At 45.4% G+C, this 20,030-nt stretch overlaps 1 protein-coding gene across 1 annotated transcript in view; it reads right to left on the bottom strand.

Moving 5' to 3' along the window:
- LOC142592646 (putative phospholipase B-like 2) overlaps positions 1-20,030 on the bottom strand; it is an 85,486-nt gene that overhangs the window by 9,708 nt on the left and 55,748 nt on the right. The window contains exons 8-10 of the mRNA XM_075704205.1: positions 9,937-10,029; positions 9,795-9,866; positions 5,755-5,907 (exon numbers count right to left, since the gene is read on the bottom strand). Coding sequence (XP_075560320.1) covers positions 5,755-5,907; positions 9,795-9,866; positions 9,937-10,029 — 318 coding nt within the window. The remainder of the gene's footprint in view (positions 1-5,754; positions 5,908-9,794; positions 9,867-9,936; positions 10,030-20,030) is intronic.

Genomic DNA, 20,030 nt, shown 5'->3' with positions numbered 1-20,030 from the left:
GAAAGAACAAGGAATTCCGACACAAACACTTTCCCAGCAAACAAAACACTCACAGCACAAACACCAAGGGGTTGAAGCCACTCGCCGCCTACTCCACGAAAGGTAATACCGTCGTTCAAAGAAAACATAACTTTGTGGCTTAGACGGTTTTTGAAAGCGAGGCTCATCACAGACACAGTCACCCCAGTATCAACTAACGCCATGGTCGGTATTCCGTCAATCGAGACATTCACTTTGTTTTTGAACATCACAACGGGGAGAGGTATTTCTTGCAAAGACCGTCCGGCGACCACACCTCCATTGGCCGCGGATGCTAGTTTCCCGGCGGCGGTGACAAAGAATGGCGCGGAGGGGACGGAGAGCGACGGGGACGGTTACTTGATGGCGTCAAACTCCACTCAGAAGCTGGCGAATCGCTGCGTCTGATCGCGTGTGAGAAGTGGTCCATTGGAAGGAAATCGGTCGTCCGCAAGTCATATGAAGTACTGGTTCTGGCTGGCGAGAACATCGGTGGTGTCCCTCGTGATTGACGGCCTTGTCGACAATACCGAGCTATATGGCCTGTGGAACCGCAGTTGTAGCACACGGGAGGGTCGCGGTTCACAGCATCTTCATCGAAACGAATGCTAGGCTGCTGTGGACGGTGAGAAAGTTCGTTGTCATGTGGATAACGTGTCTCTGCTGCTCGCTGAAATCCGTTATATGGTTCATAAGTCGCGTCGTGGTAGTACGGTCGGTGCTGTTCTTGTCGTGGCCTGACAGAAGTCACAGGGCCTCATGGGTAATAACGCGGCTGCTCTCGTTGTGGCCGAGCGTCGTAAGTAGCGCCTCTGTCTTAGAGACGTGGCTGCTGTCGGGGCGCGAGTTTATAATCCTCAGTGCCCCTCGCCGCAGGATACGGGGAGAAGTCTGGTCGAAATCTGGTGGTCGGCGGAAGCTGTGAGTGCCTGGATGTGTCACTTGCGCGTGTAGGCTGAACTCTTCCCGAACTATTTGTCGTATCGTTGATGCAAGATCGAGGGGCTGGTTGCTGTCCACGCTTGCAACTGTGGTCACATTGGCTAGCCTGCCAAACTTCGGCGTGATGCGCCTCGTCTTTTGTTGCTCGAAAGTACGACAGTGCCGAATGATGTTAGCGACGGAAGCCAGGTTGTTCTTTGCAATGAAGAAATTATAAACGTCTTCGGAAATTCCGTTCAGGATGTGTCCGACTTTGTCTTCCTCAGACATTCCAGAATCTACGATCCTAAAAGGTTTTATTACCGCCTCAATGTAGGTCGCGCAGGTTTCGCCTGGCACTTGCGCACGTTGCAGTAGCGTCTGTTCTGCCCTTTTCTTTTTCGTCGCGGAGTCGCCGAATCGCTCTTTGATTTCGGAAACAAATCTTCCCCATGTTGTAAAAGTTTCCTCGTGACTGTCGAACCACAACAACGCAGTATCCGTTAGAAAGAGCACGACGTTCGAAAGCTGAGAAGCGCTGTTCCTCTTGTTGGCGGCACTCACCCGGTGATAATGTATGAGCCATTCCTCGACGTCTTCGTCCGATCTTCCGGCGAAGGGACGCGCATCTCTCAGTTGTAGAACGGTACTTGTTGGCGCAGCTGTTGGAATGGGCCGTTGTTCGTCTGCGTCGTGGGACATATTCAACTCCGGTAGATTCTGTGAGAGTCCAGCAAGGCGACGGCTCCGTCGATGAACTTCTGCTTCAGCCTCCGTCTTCGGGTGTCGATTACCCCGCACCTTCCACCACAACTGTTAAGAAGAGTTGCGAAGAAATGGTTTCATTTACAGGCGATGGATGATGATCGTAGCGTGATCGTAGCTCAGCCTGGCCTCTCCAACTCTTCGTTCTCTTCGTCTTCTCTTATCTATTCTTGTCCGTGCCTTTCGTATCCTTTACAATATATATATATATATATATATATATATAGGTCAAGCTAAATTCTTTCAGACCTTTCACACCTTTCACACGTAAAGAACTTGAGCGATGCGACAAGGTACACAAAACAAGCATTAAATACTTGATCTGTTTACTGGCTCTTTCCAATAGTAACCCAAATTTGCGAGAGGTTCAATTAGGAGCGGCACATACCCAATGCATTCATCGTGTAGCTCGGTAAAGCGTTGGCGTTAAAGGCGTTCATTGAAAGCACCACATACCCGACGCATTTGTGCCAGATCATCCTCATGCATCTGGTTGCTGTCGTTGATGAACCCTTTAGAGGTGGATCCCTTCCTATTCAGCACTAGAAATACTTAAGGCATCCTTTTCGTCATTGCAGAGCGGCACATTTCCAGTGGCACATAGCTACCAAAGTTGGCGTTAAAGACATTGAGTGAACAGCGGCACCTTCATACTGACGCATACCCAGCAACTCAAGGTTCATTTGGCACCAGCACACACAAACTGGCACGTAGCCAGTGCTCTGAATCGGCGACAAAGGGTTGCTTCAAATAGCGGTACCTACCAAGTCCCGCACGTACTAACCCCTGTCGGTGTGAAAGAGCCACTTGAACTATCCCACCCATATTAGTCAGGATATTGCCGGCTTTGTCTCTTAACGCATACATCTGATTCCTGCCAATTCTTAGTTTCTTCTTCACTGCTTTTAAGTTTCCTTCGTTCCTGAGAGCATGTTCAATTCTTTCCATATTATACTTCCTTATGTCAGCTGTCTTACGCTTGTTGAGTAACTTCGAAAGTTCTGCCAGTTCTATTCTGGCCGTAGGGTTAGACGCTTTCATACATTGGCGTTTTTTGATCAGATCTTTCGTCTCCTGCTTTAGCTTACTGCCATCCTGTCTAACGGAGTTACCACCGGCTTCTATTGCACACTCCTTAATGATGCCCACAAGAGTGTCGTTCACTGCTTCAACACTAAGGTCCTCTTCCTGAGTTAAAGCCGAATACTGTTCTGTAGCTTGACCTGGAATTCCTCTATTTTCCCTCTTACCGCAAACTTATTAATCGGCGTCTTATGTACCTGTTTCTTCCGTTCCCTCCACAGTTCTAGTCTAATTCGAGTTCTTACCATCCTATGGTCACTGCAGCGCACCTTACTGAGCACGTCCACATCTTGTATGATGCCAGAGTTAGCGCAGAGTATGAAGTCTATTTCATCTCTAGTCTCGTCTTTCGGGCTCCTTGCCGTCCACTTCCGGCTATCCCGCTTGCGGAAGAAGCTATTCATTATCCGCATATTATTCTGTTCCGAAAACTCTACTAATAACTCTCCCCTGCTATTCCTAGTGCCTATACCGTAGTCCCCCACTGCCTTGTCTCCAGCCTGGTTCTTGCCTACCTTGGCATTTAAGTCGCCCATCAGTATAGTGCATTTTGTTTTCACTCTACCCATCGCCGATTCCACATCTTCATAGATGCTTTCGACTTCTTGGTCATCATGACTGGATGTAGGGGCGTATACCTCTACAACGTTCATTTTGTACCTCTTATTAAGTCTCAAAACAAGACCTGCCACCCTCTCGTTAATGCTATAGAATTCCTGTATGTTACCAGCTATATCCTTATTAATCAGGAATCCGACTCCTAGTTCTCGTCCCTCCGCTAAGCACCGGTAGCACAGGACATGCCCGCTTTTCAGCACTGTATATGCTTCTTTCGTCCTTCTAACTTCACTGAGCCCTATTATATCCCTTGTCATCATCATCATCATCATCATCAGCCTGGTTACGCCCACTGCAGGGCAAAGGCCTCTCCCATACTTCTCCAACAACCCCGGTCATGTACTAATTGTGGCCATGCCGTCCCTGCAAACTTCTTAATCTCATACGCCCACCTAATTTTCTGCCGCCCCCTGCTACGCTTCCCTTCTCTTGGGATCCAGTCCGTAACCCTTAATGACCATCGGTTATCTTCCCTCCTCATTACATGTCCTGCCCATGCCCATTTCTTTTTCTTGATTTCAACTAAGATGTCATTAACTCGCGTTTGTTCCCTCACCCAATCTGCTCTTTTCTTATCCCTTAACGTTACACCTATCATTCTTCTTTCCATAGCTCGTTGTGTCGTCCTCAATTTGAGTAGAACCCTTTTCGTAAGCCTCCAGGTTTCTGCCCCGTAGGTGAGTACTGGTAAGACACAGCTATTATATACTTTTCTCTTGAGCGATAACGGCAACCTGCTGTTCATGATTTGGGAATGCCTGCCAAACGCTTGTATCCCTTGTATCCCTTGTACTGCCCTCTAATTCCTCCAATAGCACTGCTAGACTCGCCTTCATAGATAACCTTCTAGTGTTAAATGTTGTGAGGTTCATATTCCAATGGCGGCCTGTCCGGTGCCAGGGATTCTTAGCACCCTGTGCTGCGTCACAGGTCTGACCGCCGCCGTGTTCAGTTGCTTCCCAGCTGCTGGGGACTGAGGGCCGGGGTTTGAGTGTGCTGTTCATATGGGAGGTTGTGGCCAAGTACTGCACCAGGGTCGCCAATCCTGCTCTGGTGAGGGAGTGCGTTGCCGGTTCTGGTCACCGGGATCAGGCCACACTCCAGGCCTGTTTATGCAATTTTGTCAACACGCGGATTTTTTAATCCGGTGGAATATTGCACGGCACCGGGATTCTAGTCACGGACTTCTTGCACGCGCCTCTACGCCACCGCTGCACCTGACTGAAAGTTGCTTTGATATAAAACAATGCCTCATGAAATGGAGATTGCGCGTGGTAGCGCAACGTCCCATCGGCTATGTCCTTTGTGTGTCTTCGTATTAGCCCTTGGTGGCTTCTACTGACTGTGGCTTACAAATAAACTCGCTTGTTCATTTTCAACAATGCTGAAGTACATATTTTTTTCATTACGTACAAAATTCATCATTTACTTATACAGCGCGTATATGATGTCAGTAAGTCGGTTGTAATGCAGGCAACCACAGAAAAACAATAGTTTTGTACTCAACGATTCTTACGAACTAAAAAGGAAAGAAAAACTTCGCCCTACTGAGATTCGAACCCAAGCTCTAAGTAGGCTGTACTTCCAAGACGCGCGCCTTGTACCACACAGGCACGACGCGCGCGGAAGGAAACATGTTATTAGTTTTTTTTGCTGCAGGCTACTTCCTAAGTTCCAGCCTGTTGCACTCTGTGTAAAACGGAGTATAGATACAAATATACATAGATGCACGGGGCAGTTCAATAGGGCAATTAGGGTGGATGGCAATTTTCCACTTCCCAAATACTTTGCTCCACCTTGCGGACTTCCGGAGAACAGATTCATCATTTCAGTGTCTCAGTGCCCCGAGTTGTCGATTAATTCGCCCTCGCTCTGCGATCGGCTAGCCTCCTGGTTACTTCACCGAGCGACATCCCCGGAAAGGCGTTGGTCCCGAGTACGAGCCCCGAACCAGGGCTGAATTTCCTTCAACTGCGAGGCTTTCTTTCAGTGAAACCCGCATGGGTTTCCTTTGTAGCTTCTCGCTGCGATTCGGAAAGACGGCTCTTTTTTTATTTCGTAGAAACGTATTTAGAAAGATAGATCAATAGCAGCTTGCGGAAAGTGCGCGAAGTACCCAATCAATGCTAAGCATTCGAAAAAGGCACCTCATATATGCTGTTGTCGGTTCAGTATTTGCGCTGCATATTCCCTTAAAACGTTGGATATGTTGGATAATGTTCCCAGTAATGTAGCCCTGTGTTGCAGCTGCATAATCGAGGAAAGTTATGTTTCCACCAAGCCCGCTCATTTATGTCTTGGCAGCTAATTGTCAAGGGCAAATAAGGCAGCTAGAACTCGTCTGCTTACCTCATCAGCGCCATCATGGAATCTGTGTCAGTGACCTTGGCGTGGTCTCTCCTAAAGATTTTTGCCCTGGGCGTATTCTCGTAAGTGAAGTAGTCACCATATTGTTCCACCAGCGCTGCTTGGCCGCTTATGATGAATACGTCCTGAAAGTAACTGAAAATAAAGACAAATAAAAATTGAGTTGGTGTGAGGTATGCCGAAAAGTCGGGGTTGATTTTATGAGAACCAATTACTAACGTTCGATAACTGGGTTTGGTTGTGCGAAATTTCACGCAAGTATCTGTAAATGTCTACAGTGCTGTATAACGCAGAGATTATAGCGCCGTTATTGTTAGTATTTTTCACACTCATGTCCATTATTGGTGCACTTGATGCCCAACCACCCTATGTGAAGTCTTGCTCAGGCGCACATGATACAGTAGTCGCAGTATGAATTCCAGTAAACGTAAGCTGACGAAGCGAAAATGAGCTGTTGTACCAGGGGTCTTCTGTTTGAATCCTGCCCTCGGATAATCTATCCTTTCTTTTAATATAAAGCCGAAGTTTATATCGCGCATTTTACCAGCATTTTTCTGAATCGGGTACGTTTCAAACGCTTTCCTGGGCCGATTGCGGAGGTAGTCCCCACCCCCGCCAATAGAATGACATAATTTTCAAACTTGAGCTCCGCCATTGTTTTGTACTTTTCGTATGTAAGTCTCACAAAACTTGACATAAATGGCATACGCTCTTGATGTTTTATTTCATGAAATTTGTTGGTTGTAGGCCATTCTCAAAATTCTGCCGAATAATATTGTCAAGAATGTAAGACCTGGTATGCGCAACTTCAGTGATGGAACGGTGCGGAAATATAAACCAAATATACCGTATGTAGCATGACTTGACATATAGAATACACATACCTAAATAAATGCGGAAGCTCAGGGTGACGCCGACGGCAAAAATTCCCTTGAAGTGCCCATATAATTGCTATCGAAATAAAGAAATGCATCCTGCGCTCATTGTGCTCATGCGCTACCTTGTGGAATAGTAAATAGTGGTGCGACAATATACAGTGAAGGCATAACAAATAAATGTGGTCTTGCTTTATTTTACATTTTTAATTCTCAAATAATCCTTGCAATCTACATATTGTCCAATCTACATATTGTCCAATTATCGGCCTATATCCCTCACATGTACCTTTTGTAAAATTCTTGAGCACATCTTGTTAAAATTTCTTAAAGAACATACTGAGACTAAAAACATCGTTCACCAAAACCAGCATGGCTTCAGACCAGGGTTGTCCACTGTTACCCAACTGGCAGAAATCTTTCATGACCTCGCAGAGGGAATCAATCATCAAAGTCAAACTGATGTAATTTTCCTTGATTACTCAAAGGCTTTTGATCGCGTGGCACATGCTAAACTGAATTTCAAACTAAACAAAATACTTGGCGATGGTCCCGTTACGAGGTGGATAGCCAGCTACTTATCGGAACGCCGACAATATGTGCAATACAATGACCATGCTTCTGATACCGTTCCGGTCATTTCTGGCGTGCCGCAGGGCTCTGTGCTAGCACCATTTTTGTTCATTTTATACATAAACGACATAACATACCACGTTGATGTGAAGGTGCGTCTCTTTGCGGATGACTGCGTGCTGTACCAAAAAATAAACACTCATGCAGACCAAATAAGGTTAAACACAGGTTTGGGCAACGTCATAAAGTGGTGGAATACTTGGCAAATGGCAATCAACATGGAAAAAACTGTAGTGATGTCTGTCACAAATAAGAAAACAAAACTTAATTTCCCTTACGGTACTGGCAACAGCGTTCTCAGAACAGTAACTGAAAAGAAATACCTTGGTGTGATTATTTCTGATAATCTCAGCTGTAAAACCCAAGTACAAAACATTACCAAAAAAGCAATGAACAGTTTATACTTCCTTCAGCGCACCTGCGCTTTGCGACTTCAGATACCAAGTTACTCGCATATAAAGTCCTTATCCGTCCAATCTTGGAATATGCAAACGTCGTCTGGTTTCCATATATGCAAAAAGATGCACACATGCTCGAATCAGTTCAACGAAAAGCTGTTCGTTTTATCTACCATAGATACCGGCGCACTGATTCTCCCACAGAGCTGCTTTCCAACGCAAGCCTAGACACCTTATCAAGCCGCGTCACGCTCCATAGACTCAAGTTTCTTTATCAATTAATTCATAACGCATTTAACATGGATCCTGCTACTTACATTAGTTTTAATCGTTCTAGAGAAACACGTCACAAGCATGACTTTACGATTAATGAATACTCTTGTGCTAACAACACATATTACGTTTCCTTTTTCCCTCGAGCCATAAGAGAATGGAACGGCCTAGATAAATCTATAACTGCGCAGGATTCCTTGAAAAAGTTCGCTGAGCTCGCTGCCTTGTCAGTCTTGACAACAATCCAGACCTGATGATCACGCTCAGACTGTATTGATTTTGTGTTGTTGCCCACTCGGTGCGTAACTGGCATATTACTGTACTGTATACTGTTTGTATTGTTGCCCGCTTGATGTGTAACTGGCGTATTACTGTACTGTACTGTATTCCTGTATCTTGGTGATAAATCCACTCCTGTAACAGTCCCAGTGGGACTAGCAGTATGTTAAATAAAATAAAAAAAAAATATTGTCTCAATTCGAGATAGTAAACTGAATGAGAGTGTCAATATAAATGCGCGTGTATGTCTTTCCAATTTCGTTAACAGACTGCCCCTAGAAGCGCTCCTGGGTGTACTATAAATGAACAGGAGACAGGCAGAGATTACACGCATGTAATATCTTGCGGAACAAGAATACTTTAACGACCTTATGCGGCTTCGTTTTATGCCGTCGATTCATGGCCAATCTTGCTTAGCGGCTTGCGCCACTTTCCAGAAGGACATCAGGTATAACCAATGGTTCGGTGTTCAGAGGAGAGGCCGTAGTCGCAAAGATTAGGCATTGTTAGCTCCCATCATAGCGATCTGCAATCTCTTCGCCAACAAGTGCCGGAAGGCCATGGACCCGATACTGAGAAGAGGTGGGTGGCGGAATGCGTGCCGTGGTGTATTATTTTTGTATGGCGAAAGCGCAGGTTTTGTCGCCTAGAGCCCGGTGAACGTGTTTTCCTCATCATTTTATTTGTGGCGGAGTGCGCTATTACAAACTTCAGTATATTTGTTCACGTGCTATTGGTGCTACTACAGGACTGAGTGTTTCCTGCCTTACATTTTTGTGCGCCAGAGGTGTTGTCTAGAAAAGTTGTTCTATTGGAGCCCACTTGCTTAACGGAAAAAAGGAAAACCACATGTGAATTTTTCGTAGTTCCAGCCGATGCGCCAGCTTCTAAATACCTGGGGTATGCTGGGTGTTCTGGGGTATGCTAGGCATACCTGGAGCATGCTAGGTGTCCATACTAGGTGCGTTTTAGTCAGCTCGGCGCGGAGTAACTGATAACCAAGGTCAAAAACAGGAGACTCAACCGCACAACTATGCTGTTCCGACACTGCCAATGTGTTTTTTATGCGCGCCCCCGGACAGTGCTCTGGATTGTTGCGCCGCAGCATTTTCTACACTGCTGTCCCATGTTCTGTAAGGAACTCGCTCAATACTAAGGGCATTCCCGGCGACGCACATTTCGATTGCTGAATGCACAGTACATTGGCGGAACTGCTGCGCAAAGAGGGAAATCGAAGCACAGCAAAGAATCTGTATGAATCGGGGCGTTCCTCCACTGGTCGCCCCCATTTCCTTAGCAGAGCCGCAATAAGCTGCGTTCTGCGACGAACATTCCCAACATCAGATGGTGTGCACTGAAGATTTTGGTGTTTTTTTTATGTTAGCTGCGATATGGTCCCTGGTACACAGGTGTAAAAAAAATTGTCCTCGGAAGAACCATATTTGCGGCGCAATACTTTTTTTGTACAATCGCTACGCGAAAGTGCGAAGGTTCGGAAAGTATGTCCTGTTTGATTTGTAAAGATTGACGTCAGTACAAGGAATGAAATAGACAGCGTACTCACGGCACATTGTAACTAGGCCAGTACTTCTTCTTCTGGAGAATATCACTAACGTCCTTTTGCCGCATGACTCCGCTGGAATGAAAAATAAAAGAAAACCGAGGTGTGATTGCGAGTTGAAGAGGTAAAATGGACGAGTACTTACGGCATTTGTTCGACGATCCACAGCGTGTTTTCCCCGATGGCAGTTCCAGGCTTGAACAATTTGTAGTCGACAATGACATACTGGTTGTTGTACCTGCGAGGTCAATATACCCGTTACGCTTTTGTTTAACACTGAGATGCTGCGTTGGACATTTATTTAGAAACGCAGAGGCGAGAAGATTCACACCATCCGAACCATCAACAGGCCCTTCATCAAACTATTCAGTCCCTGCACTAAGTGAGAAACTTTCGATGCATAATTATATCTCCAAATAGCTCAAGGAAATATTTTGATTCTTGAATGGAAGGGAGAGACGGCAGGGCCAATGCCTTTTTTTTATGAGGCAACGCTGCTAAGTTCTTGTTCCCTGCCCACCATAGGGGCGCAGTGGCCGCAGGATTTCACTACTAGCCAAGGGTAGGTGCGCATATCATTAAATTATTGGTGCACGTCACGTGCACAATTTGCATACGCACCTGTATTCATGTTTGAAAACCACTCAAGGTCTGAATTATTCCGGAGTGTTTAACTATAAATTCTTGTAGCTTAGCTGTTGACTTGGAGCTTTTCAACCCTATATCCCATTCCCCCTGTGCAGGGTAGAAAATCATACGTGCCTCTGGCTAACCTCCCTTCCTTTTTACTTTTTCGTTTTTCTCTCTATATATATATAAATTTAATTCACTCGGTCTTTCGCCCTAGTTGTATTAAAGACAGTCAGGAGCTGCACTCATAATGCAGGGTTTGTAAAGAACTTGAGACAGACGCGATCGCAGATAAAACTACAACAACAAAGTAACAGTCTTCGATGAACATCATTGAAAGGTTACTTAATGTTTGCAATCTGATACCCAGGATTGAACCTATTTACATCTGGGTGGACAGCACCAGCGAATGAATCGCTCTGGGTTTAAAGTATTACGAGTGTGTTGTTTGTCGGCTATTTATCCCACAAATCATACTTCAAAACTAACAACGGCCACGCCACCGTGGCGGTGGTGTGACCGTTATTGTGAGCAAAAACACGTCTGTATCGTTACTAGAACAAACTGATAATCATGAAAGTTTGTTCCTGCAGATCAATTTGTACGGGTTCTTGTTTAACCTTGTAGCAGTGTACCGTCCGCCGTGTGCCACGTCGGATTTCCTAACCAAACTTCATGAACATATTGTTAAATATAGCAGAAAGACCATAATAGTGGCTGGCGATTTTAACCTTCCCAGCATATATTGGAAGAAACTTTCGTCACCTACTCTAGCGGACCAAATTATTTTCGACACAATGTTAGCTTGCGATCTCGACCAAGCAGTTCACGTTCCAACACGGGTGAAGGGATCTGCTTCCTCTATTCTTGATCTGGTTTTTCACAGCAGATCTCTTCGAGACGTTGAAATAACTGTTGAGGAAGGCATATCAGATCATCGGCTTGTGGGCTTCACTTGTCGAACAGATAATTCAAACAATTTCGCGCTCAAAGATTGCAAATCCCTCAAAAACTATACTAAAGCAAATGACGAGTCCGTTATCGATTACCTTGAACTAGCACAGGAAGACTTCTCTGGCGATGATGTTGACTACCTATGGCTAAAGCTGAAATCCATTTGCCATTTCTGTATGATAACTTCATCCTAGTAAAATGAAGAAGGTGCACCGAAAAAATCCTTGGATCAATCGAGATATAATCCACCTCGTTAGAAAAGTAAAAAGATTCCGAAGGCAAAAAAAAAACTTTTGGCTAGTATTCGACGAGTGCTTTTGCCTCCGTTCTTGATAAAGCCGGCCAGGTTGATGTTATATTCCTCGATTTCAGCAAAGCCTTCGATAGGGTCTCTCATTCTGGTTTGATAACAAGACTAGCAACTATGGGTTTCCACCTAACATTGTAAACTGGATCTGTGCATATTTGAGCATGCGCAGACAATTCGTCGATGTTGAGGGCCATTACTCTGGATGTCTCCCCGTAAATTCGGGAGTGCCGCAGGAAAGCGTGCTCGGACCGCTGTTGTTCCTAGTATATATTAATGACATAACAGCAAGTATAGACGATAGTGTGAGTATTAAATTGTTCGCGGACGACTGCTTTCTTTACAAATAGATTAAAGATGTCAATGATCAAGAGATCCTGAATAAAAGTCTTACTGCGATTTCTGATTGGTGCGGCACCTGGGAAATGAAAATGAAACTTAATGAAGAAAAAAAAAACGGTTTTTATACGCATTACCAACAAAAACACCCTCAAACATATCAATACACTATTAATCAATCCGCGGTCTCTGAAACAGACTCCCTTAAATATTTGCGTGTAACCATCAACAATCGTCTAACCTGGTCGCAACACATTGATAATGTTTGTGCGTCTGCTCGACATAAACTCGGCCTACTGAGACACAAGCTGAAACATTCTCCTCCATCCGTGAAAGAATTGGCATTCGACACACTCGTAAGGTCGCAATCAGAATATGCTAGCGTCATCTGGGACCCATTCACGGAAAAAAAATATTTAAAAACTGGAAAACATAAACAGGCTTGCCGTCCGCTACATATATAATTGTTATGGACGTTGTGACACCCCCTCTCAATTGATTAATGAAAATAATATTGCCACCCTAGAATTACGAAGAAAGATAGCACGCCTAACATTGCTTTTCCGCCTTTGGAAAAGGGAACTACAACTTGGTCATTCACCCTGTCTCCAGCCGCTACCAGCTAGAGCTACCAGAAGTTATCACCCCGACAAGATAACCCCTATTTACGCGCGTACAAATTGCTTTAAGTATTCCTTGTTTCCTAGAACAATAAATGATTGGAACTCTCTGCCGACCGGTGTATTGCTGTCCAATAACATATTACATGGCATTGAAAACCTGCATTTCAAATAAACATGTGGCCACATAAGTACTTTCATGCGTGGTAGCATGAAAAAAAAAACAACCTGTGTAAAGTGTGTAAAAACTGTGTAAACTGGTACTGTAAATATTTCTCTCCTTTCAATTAAATCCCTTGCATTGTATGCTTGTAGAATGTGTTCTTTATGCATTTATATCATCATTCAATGTACCTCATATGATTCAATGTATTTCATATTTCATATGCACTTATTTTCCTTGAACGTATTTAATTGCACTACTGTATAAAAGTATTCCCTCCTGCCTGGGTCACAAGTTGGCCTGCAGTATTCTGTAAATAAAAATAAAAAAATAAAATAAAGAATTTTGTGCGGGAGAAAGAAGGGGGACAATTATCATCCACTATAATCCACGAGGACATCTCTGCCATTTCTAGCAGCATTATCTATAAGGCTAAAAGCCCAGTGCTAAAAACCTTTTCAGAAAACATGCATTTTTGAGTCTACAAGGCTATGAATTTCTGACATGTAAGGCTGCAATGAATGCATGCAGATAATAAATCGATATTGTAACAATAGTCGTTGCGCTAAGGAAAAATAACAATGAGCGTCAGCAATACTATAGAGCATGCAACGGCCTTGTAACCCGGCTTCGTGCTAATTCAACTAACAAATCAGGACGAACATGCGTTAGGCCTCTTTCGTGTCTTTGCTTTACCACAAGAAAGAGACCTTATTCAAAAGAACATTCTATGAACGTTGTGGCGGCTCCGAAAAAGCCAAAAGAAACAACAAAACCTAGAACAAGAAGTTAAAGTAGAGAATCGGCGTTACCTTTATGCATTGTTAATGAACATGAAAATAAGACATTCGTTTAATTAGGTCGACAACAGCCCCAAACAAATTTTCAATGTGGTTGTGATACTTTGCTACTGTGGCAGTGTGAAATGGCCTTAAAAAGTCTCATCCAAAGATCCCACTTACCATAGAAAGGCTAACAAACTCTCTAGTCGCGTGAAAGTAAATGCATAATGGACGTAAGAGAGAAACAGTGAATTCATTGCTTTCCTGCTCGTAAGTGATGTATCGTCTTTGAAGAGCGTAAAACTCAATAATCCAAAAAAAAAAAGACAGAGTAGTTACTATTAATCTTGAGTGTGGAACTAACTATATGTCAACGTTCGGGAGTTGACAGTTATAATCTTGGTTATTACGCTTGCTTCGTATTCACTATCTCAAGACAGACATGTTGCGTCAGATAGCATGCTGTTTATATGTGTGCTGTTTCAGTATATGGCACACTGTGTTTCGGAAGCAAGGAGCAGGTACTACTTTGCGAAAGTAGTCAAAAGCTTACAGTAGCTTGAACATGGCACTCCGTTAGTGAAATGGTTGATAGGTTTAGATTTGCAACACATCATCATCATCATCATCATCATCATCATCATCATCATCATCATCATCATCATCATCATCATCATCATCCTGGTTACGCCCACTGCAGGGCAAAGGCCTCTCCCATACTTCTCCAACAACCCCGGTCATGTACTAATTGTGGCCATGCCATGCCTGCAAAGTTCTTAATCTCATCCGCCCACCTAACTTTCTGCCGCCCCCTGCTACGCTTGCCTTCCCTTGGGATCCAGTCCGTAACCCTTAATGACCATCGGTTATGTTCCCTCCTCATTACATGTCCTGCCCATGCCCATTTCTTTTTCTTGATTTCAACTAAGATGTCATTAACTCGCGTTTGTTCCCTCACCCTATCTGCTCTTTTCTTATCCCTTAACGTTACACCTATCATTCTTCTTTCCATAGCTCGTTGCGTCGTCCTCAATTTGAGTAGAACCCTTTTCGTGAGCCTCCAGGTTTCTGCCCCGTAGGTGAGTACTGGTAAGACACAGCTATTATATACTTTTCTCTTGAGGGATAATGGCAACCTGCTGTTCATGATCTGAGAATGCCTGCCAAACGCACCCTAGCCCATTCTTATTCTTCTGATTATTTCCGTGTCATGATCCGGATCCGCCGTCGCTTCCTGCCCTAAGTAGATGTATTCGCTCACGACTTCCAGTGCCTCGCTGCCTATTGTAAATTGCTGTTCTCTTCCGAGACTGTTAAGCATTACTTTATTTTTCTGCAGATTAATTTTTAGACCCACTCTTCTGCTTTGCCTCTCCAGGTCAGTCAGCATGCATTGCAATTGGTCCCCTGAGTTACTAAGCAAGGCAATATCATCAGCGAATCGCAAGTTACTAAGGTATTCTCCATTAACTTTTATCCCCAATTCTTCCCAATCCAGATCTTTGAATACCTCCTGTAAACACGCTGTGAATAGCATTGGAGATACCGTATCTCCCTGCCTGACGCCTTTCTTTATTGGGATTTTGTTGCTTGCTTTATGGAGGACTACGGTGGCTGTAGAGCCGCTATAGATATCTTTCAGCATTTTTATATACGGCTCGTCTACACCCTGATTCCGTAATGCCTCTATGACTGCTGAGGTTTCGACAGAATCAAAAACTTATCGTACACTGTAACTCTGTCATGTGTAGATTCTCTACACACGGAGTTCATTTTACTGCAAATTATGTGGCACATTTCTTTTCCCTACTCGGCCACACAACTATTTTTCTCCAAAAATGCCGCAGTTGCTCTAGACCTTGTCGCATTGCGCTACGTGTCAAACGATCGTCGATAGTGGAGCTCTAGCAGTGAACCGACCGAAACAATTTTTCAGCGCAGTCACGAAGATGCGAATACCAAGTGGACATTTCACAATTGCGTCTGAGCTGGGCACAGCGATATGGAGGCACATTTTCTGTAATTTGTTGTCCAACAATGCAAGGAAAGAGGCTAGCTGGCAGCCCTCCATTTTGGTGAACTGCGCTTAACATGGGAAAGAACACAGGAAACGATGAGAGTCCCACGATGTTTTCGTCATTATATCGTGTTATGGCTCAGAGATACGTGTTTTTCTGTTCAGAAAGAAAGAAAACAAAGGAAGCATGATATATTAGCCGTGTGTGCTCCGTAACAGACATTTCACTTTCCGTAGGACCTGAAAGGTCGTTTAGGACTTGCACAACTTTATTCATAGAGAACATGACACTGATCTAAGATGTACTAATGGTTACTCTTCAACAGGAGATAACAAGGTTACCAAACTCTCTCTTTTGCCCATGTTAGTTATTCACTTTTGCTTTGGAGCAGTGGACAGAAGAATTGAGCCTGCCTTACAAGACAACCACAGTCTAGCAATATTTAGGTATGTCGATGATTTTCTCGTGTTATGCAATACAGCAGTTGAGCTAAAACAAGACGAATGTTAGGACGGTGTCATGATAACTTTCCATGAAGCTTGTCCGGATTTAAGCCTCACCTTTGACATGCCAGAAGGAAAAAAAAATAAGTTTCTTGATTTGGTCATCCCCTTCACAAAGCAGCAGCACACATGCCGGAAGTACGAAAATCGCTCTTGCAACGGTTTGCCGCCATACGTTTCTGACCACTCCAAGAATGTAAAAGAAGTCATCGTGACCACGGTACTACAGGGCGCCATAAAGAATTCGTATCAGCATGTAATGAAAGAGAGCTTCGTGGACCAGGTAACCAGGCTCAACAACCCTGGCTATCCCGAAGGCCTGCTTACAACGGCCACCGGAATGGTTGCTAAAGAAGACGAAACTTTCGAATGGCGAGGTTCAACAAAAAGAAAACATTCCACAGAAAAGGAAGACGGTTGCCGGTGTGCCTGATGTACACGGTCTAACCCACTAGCTAAGGAGGATGGCCGGAAAGGAAGGCATTACGGTTCTATGCGCAGCCCCAAACAAGGTGTATTCAACGTGAGCACGAGTCAATAATGGACATGAAAGTCTGCAATGCACAAGAAAGCACAAGAAGAAGCCCACTACTTTCAAGACAGGGGTGATGTATGATATAGTTTTATCATGTGGCCAACAATATATACGACAAACAGGCAGCGACAGGACAAGAGAGCATGCAGCATATTTGGAAAGGGTCTCCGTTGGCCGACTCGCTTTCCATAATAGCCAGCGTCATTACACCGTTCAATTTTATCCTCAAAGCAAGGATAAGCTGACGCGCGAAATTTTTGAAGCCACGGCCATTGACAGAAGCGGGCAATTTTGCAATCAATACATCTTATAAAAGAAGAAAAGGGCTAATTGCGCAAAGACTTTATTTTAACCTAGGAGCCGGAGAATCGGCATGACAAAAAAAAACGTTGAAAAGAGGCGTTGGCTGTCTTGTGCTATAAAATTTTGGTAAATCAGCGCTAAACATTCAGGTGCTAGTCTAGCGTGTGTTGTCTCCTTCTTTTCGTGTCAGCAAGTCCTGCTAGAAAACAATTGTGCTATGTGCAACCAACGTGCTCAGGCAAACACTATTCTGAGCATGAATTAGTGGGGCGTTGCGTCCTCAACACGGGTCATCAAAAAGACTGACGAATATTCGTGATTGTTCAGTGTGGTTTGCCATGCTAATAAATTTAAATACCCGTCACTTTACATTGCATCATTCATGCGCCTCGAGGATGAGATTGGTACAACTGAAGTTAATTCGCTCCATCTCGTGCAAAAAAAGAGGTAGTCACATCACCTTAATCAACAAGTTGAATGAAGTCTTATCAACGAGTGCGAGTCGGCGCGAAGAGGTTGCCGCCGTGGCCACGGCTTGTTCAGGCCGGCCTGCCATGGTACCACGAGATCTCTGGAGTTACCGATATGGCGGCCGCGCAGGGCGAGCGCGCCTGTAGCGGTGCCATACGCGCGGCTACAGGGTCCCCGTTCTAGTACGAAGCGCGACTGAAATGAAGGCCAATGGTAAGGAGTCCATATAAAGTGTGCAGACGGTGGCATGGGAATACCATGTCTGCACACAGGGCGCATTGTCTTGTGCGTTGAGTACATCGTTGGTAGTCTCGCGTTCACCTAAACCTTGAGAGATCTAGCAGGCAGCGCTGGGAGCGCAAATTGTGAGAGAGGCGCACCTATGCTGATGCCGAAGTGCGATATCGTGACCTGCCGCTGGTTCTCGTAGATGCCCGGGCCTGGTTATAAGTCGGAACTTCAAAAGTAGACGGTCTGGCAGCTCAGGACTTGCATGGAGACAGTGGGTGTGACTGTCACTCACGATGTAGACGTCGAAGAGATGCTCGAGATGAAAACAGCCTGATGGCAAAGCTTCTCGTGCAGAAATTTGGTAAGCCATGCATCCGCGGAAGGTGCGAGCACAGAACATCGGAAGGCTCGCCTGTTGATGCAGGCGGCGAAATCTCAAATGCTGATGGCATTAGGGCTAGGGTGGTCTCTGACGGCATCACCAAGATTTTGCTTGTTGCGTCACCGTGCCTGCGATAGCCAAATTCGCGCGTAGTAGAGCCGGTACGAGATTCTCTGAATCGGTTATGAGTGAGATGCCCTCGAACTGAACGCGGACAGCTTGTAGAAACGTCAAAGAATGGAGAGCGGTGGGCCGCAGAGTAGGTGAAAGCGCTTTGGTTTGGCCCAGTGAATTTCTTGGAAAGGGTAGTCGCGCAGCTCCTTTGAGCTGGGGAGGAGGCACATGGACCGAGTAGAGGTTTGATGCTGGGGCCGGAGCGTGCTGACGATCGTTACTGGTGGACCGAGGTAACGTGGACCGACAAGACGCGGTATGATGCGGCGGTTCAAATGGCCAGAGCTGTTGTGAGTGAGCGCTCGAGGCGATGTAGTGAACAAGGACGGCTACCCGCAAATCATCGTAGAAGTCGGGGCATGAGGACGACTTTACAAATGCTAGTAAATACAGCAGGGCGTGGCATTTACGGAGGCGCCGGACGTTTGCGTGCATGCGGAAGTAAGAGTGGATGCGATAGAGAAAATGTGGGGGCTTTTGCTCCTTCAATATATGACTCTGCCTAGCCACTATGGAAGAGAAATCTCTTAGCGCGTGTTGTATGCGTTTGTCCCTAGGCGTGCCGACACTGGGGAGTGGGGTCGAGTTTGTTTAAGCTCGTGCGCTGGTTGCCGGCGCGGTTAAACAGGTGATAACATCGCAGATGTTTCCATGAGAGCAGTAGGGACCGTGGAAGAGGCCGGTCCGCATATATAAAGAAAATCTAGAAGGCCTTAGTAACTGTGCCTTAGTAACTGCGGTTGAACGCGAGTGGCTAGAAGAGAGCCGGTGACGCTCGACGCCCCTGCAACCGTCATGAGAAAACGCCGCGCCCCGTGACGCGTTTTACGCTAACCTAACCTAAGGTCTAACGAGGCCGAGACAAAAAGACTAATGCTCACGACGTAACCGTTGTGAAAATACGCCGCGTCATCCTAACGTATTTTACGCTACCCTGGCTTAACCTAATGTTAACTTAACCTAACCTAACTTAACGTGACTTAGACGCAGACAATAATCTGCACAGCTTAACAAATGTGGGAATACGCCGCGCCACCCCAACGCTGACCTAACGCAGCCTAAGCTAATGTAAACCTGACGTAAACCTAAGCTAACCTAACCTAACGTGGACGAGACACAAAGCCAATAATCCTGACGGCGTGACATTAGGCAATCGCATTCAAATGTGGTCGCTAAAGCGCTCTGCGTTTTTTCACTCAAAGGGGACAACTCAAAAGTGCTCTTTAAAAGTCCAGGAGAGGAGGCCTGACCTCTACTACGGCCCCTATTACACCCCCGAGAAAATCAGTTTCTTGTTGTTGTTTTTGCTTTGTTTCTTGAAGGTAGAGTGCCGTAAGGCGTGACAAAGTTATCATCCGGCATTACTGGCTCAGCATCAGCGCCGCACGCGCGAGAAAGTCTGTCCGACGTACCTTTAGACAGTGTAGTGAGTGCTGGTTCACCTATTTCGCCACGCCAGCAGCCAGCGTCCGAGCGTAAACAAACTCGGCCCCATTCGCAATGCCGGCACGCCTAGGGACAAACACATACAACACGCGCAAAGAAAGTTCTCCACCGTACTGCCTAGGCAGAGTCAGATATTCATGGAGCAAAGGCCCCCAGATTTTCTCTTTCGCATCCGCTCTTACTCGCGCCTACGCAGAAACGTCGAGCGCCTCGAGAAACGCCACGCTAAGCTGTACCTACTAGCAATTGCAAAAATGTGGCCAGGGGGGCAAAGGGAGCCTAGGACACAGCCGGAGTCTGGAACTTTGTTGAGAAGGAAGTGGCTGTCCAGCTGGATCAACCAGATGTCCGGCATGCTGACTCGGCACCCTACAACCGCGG

This window comes from Dermacentor variabilis, chromosome 9 (genome assembly GCF_050947875.1).
Source record: "Dermacentor variabilis isolate Ectoservices chromosome 9, ASM5094787v1, whole genome shotgun sequence".
In the NCBI taxonomy this organism is placed as follows: domain Eukaryota; kingdom Metazoa; phylum Arthropoda; class Arachnida; order Ixodida; family Ixodidae; genus Dermacentor; species Dermacentor variabilis.
This window is presented reverse-complemented; position numbering and strand designations above follow the sequence as displayed.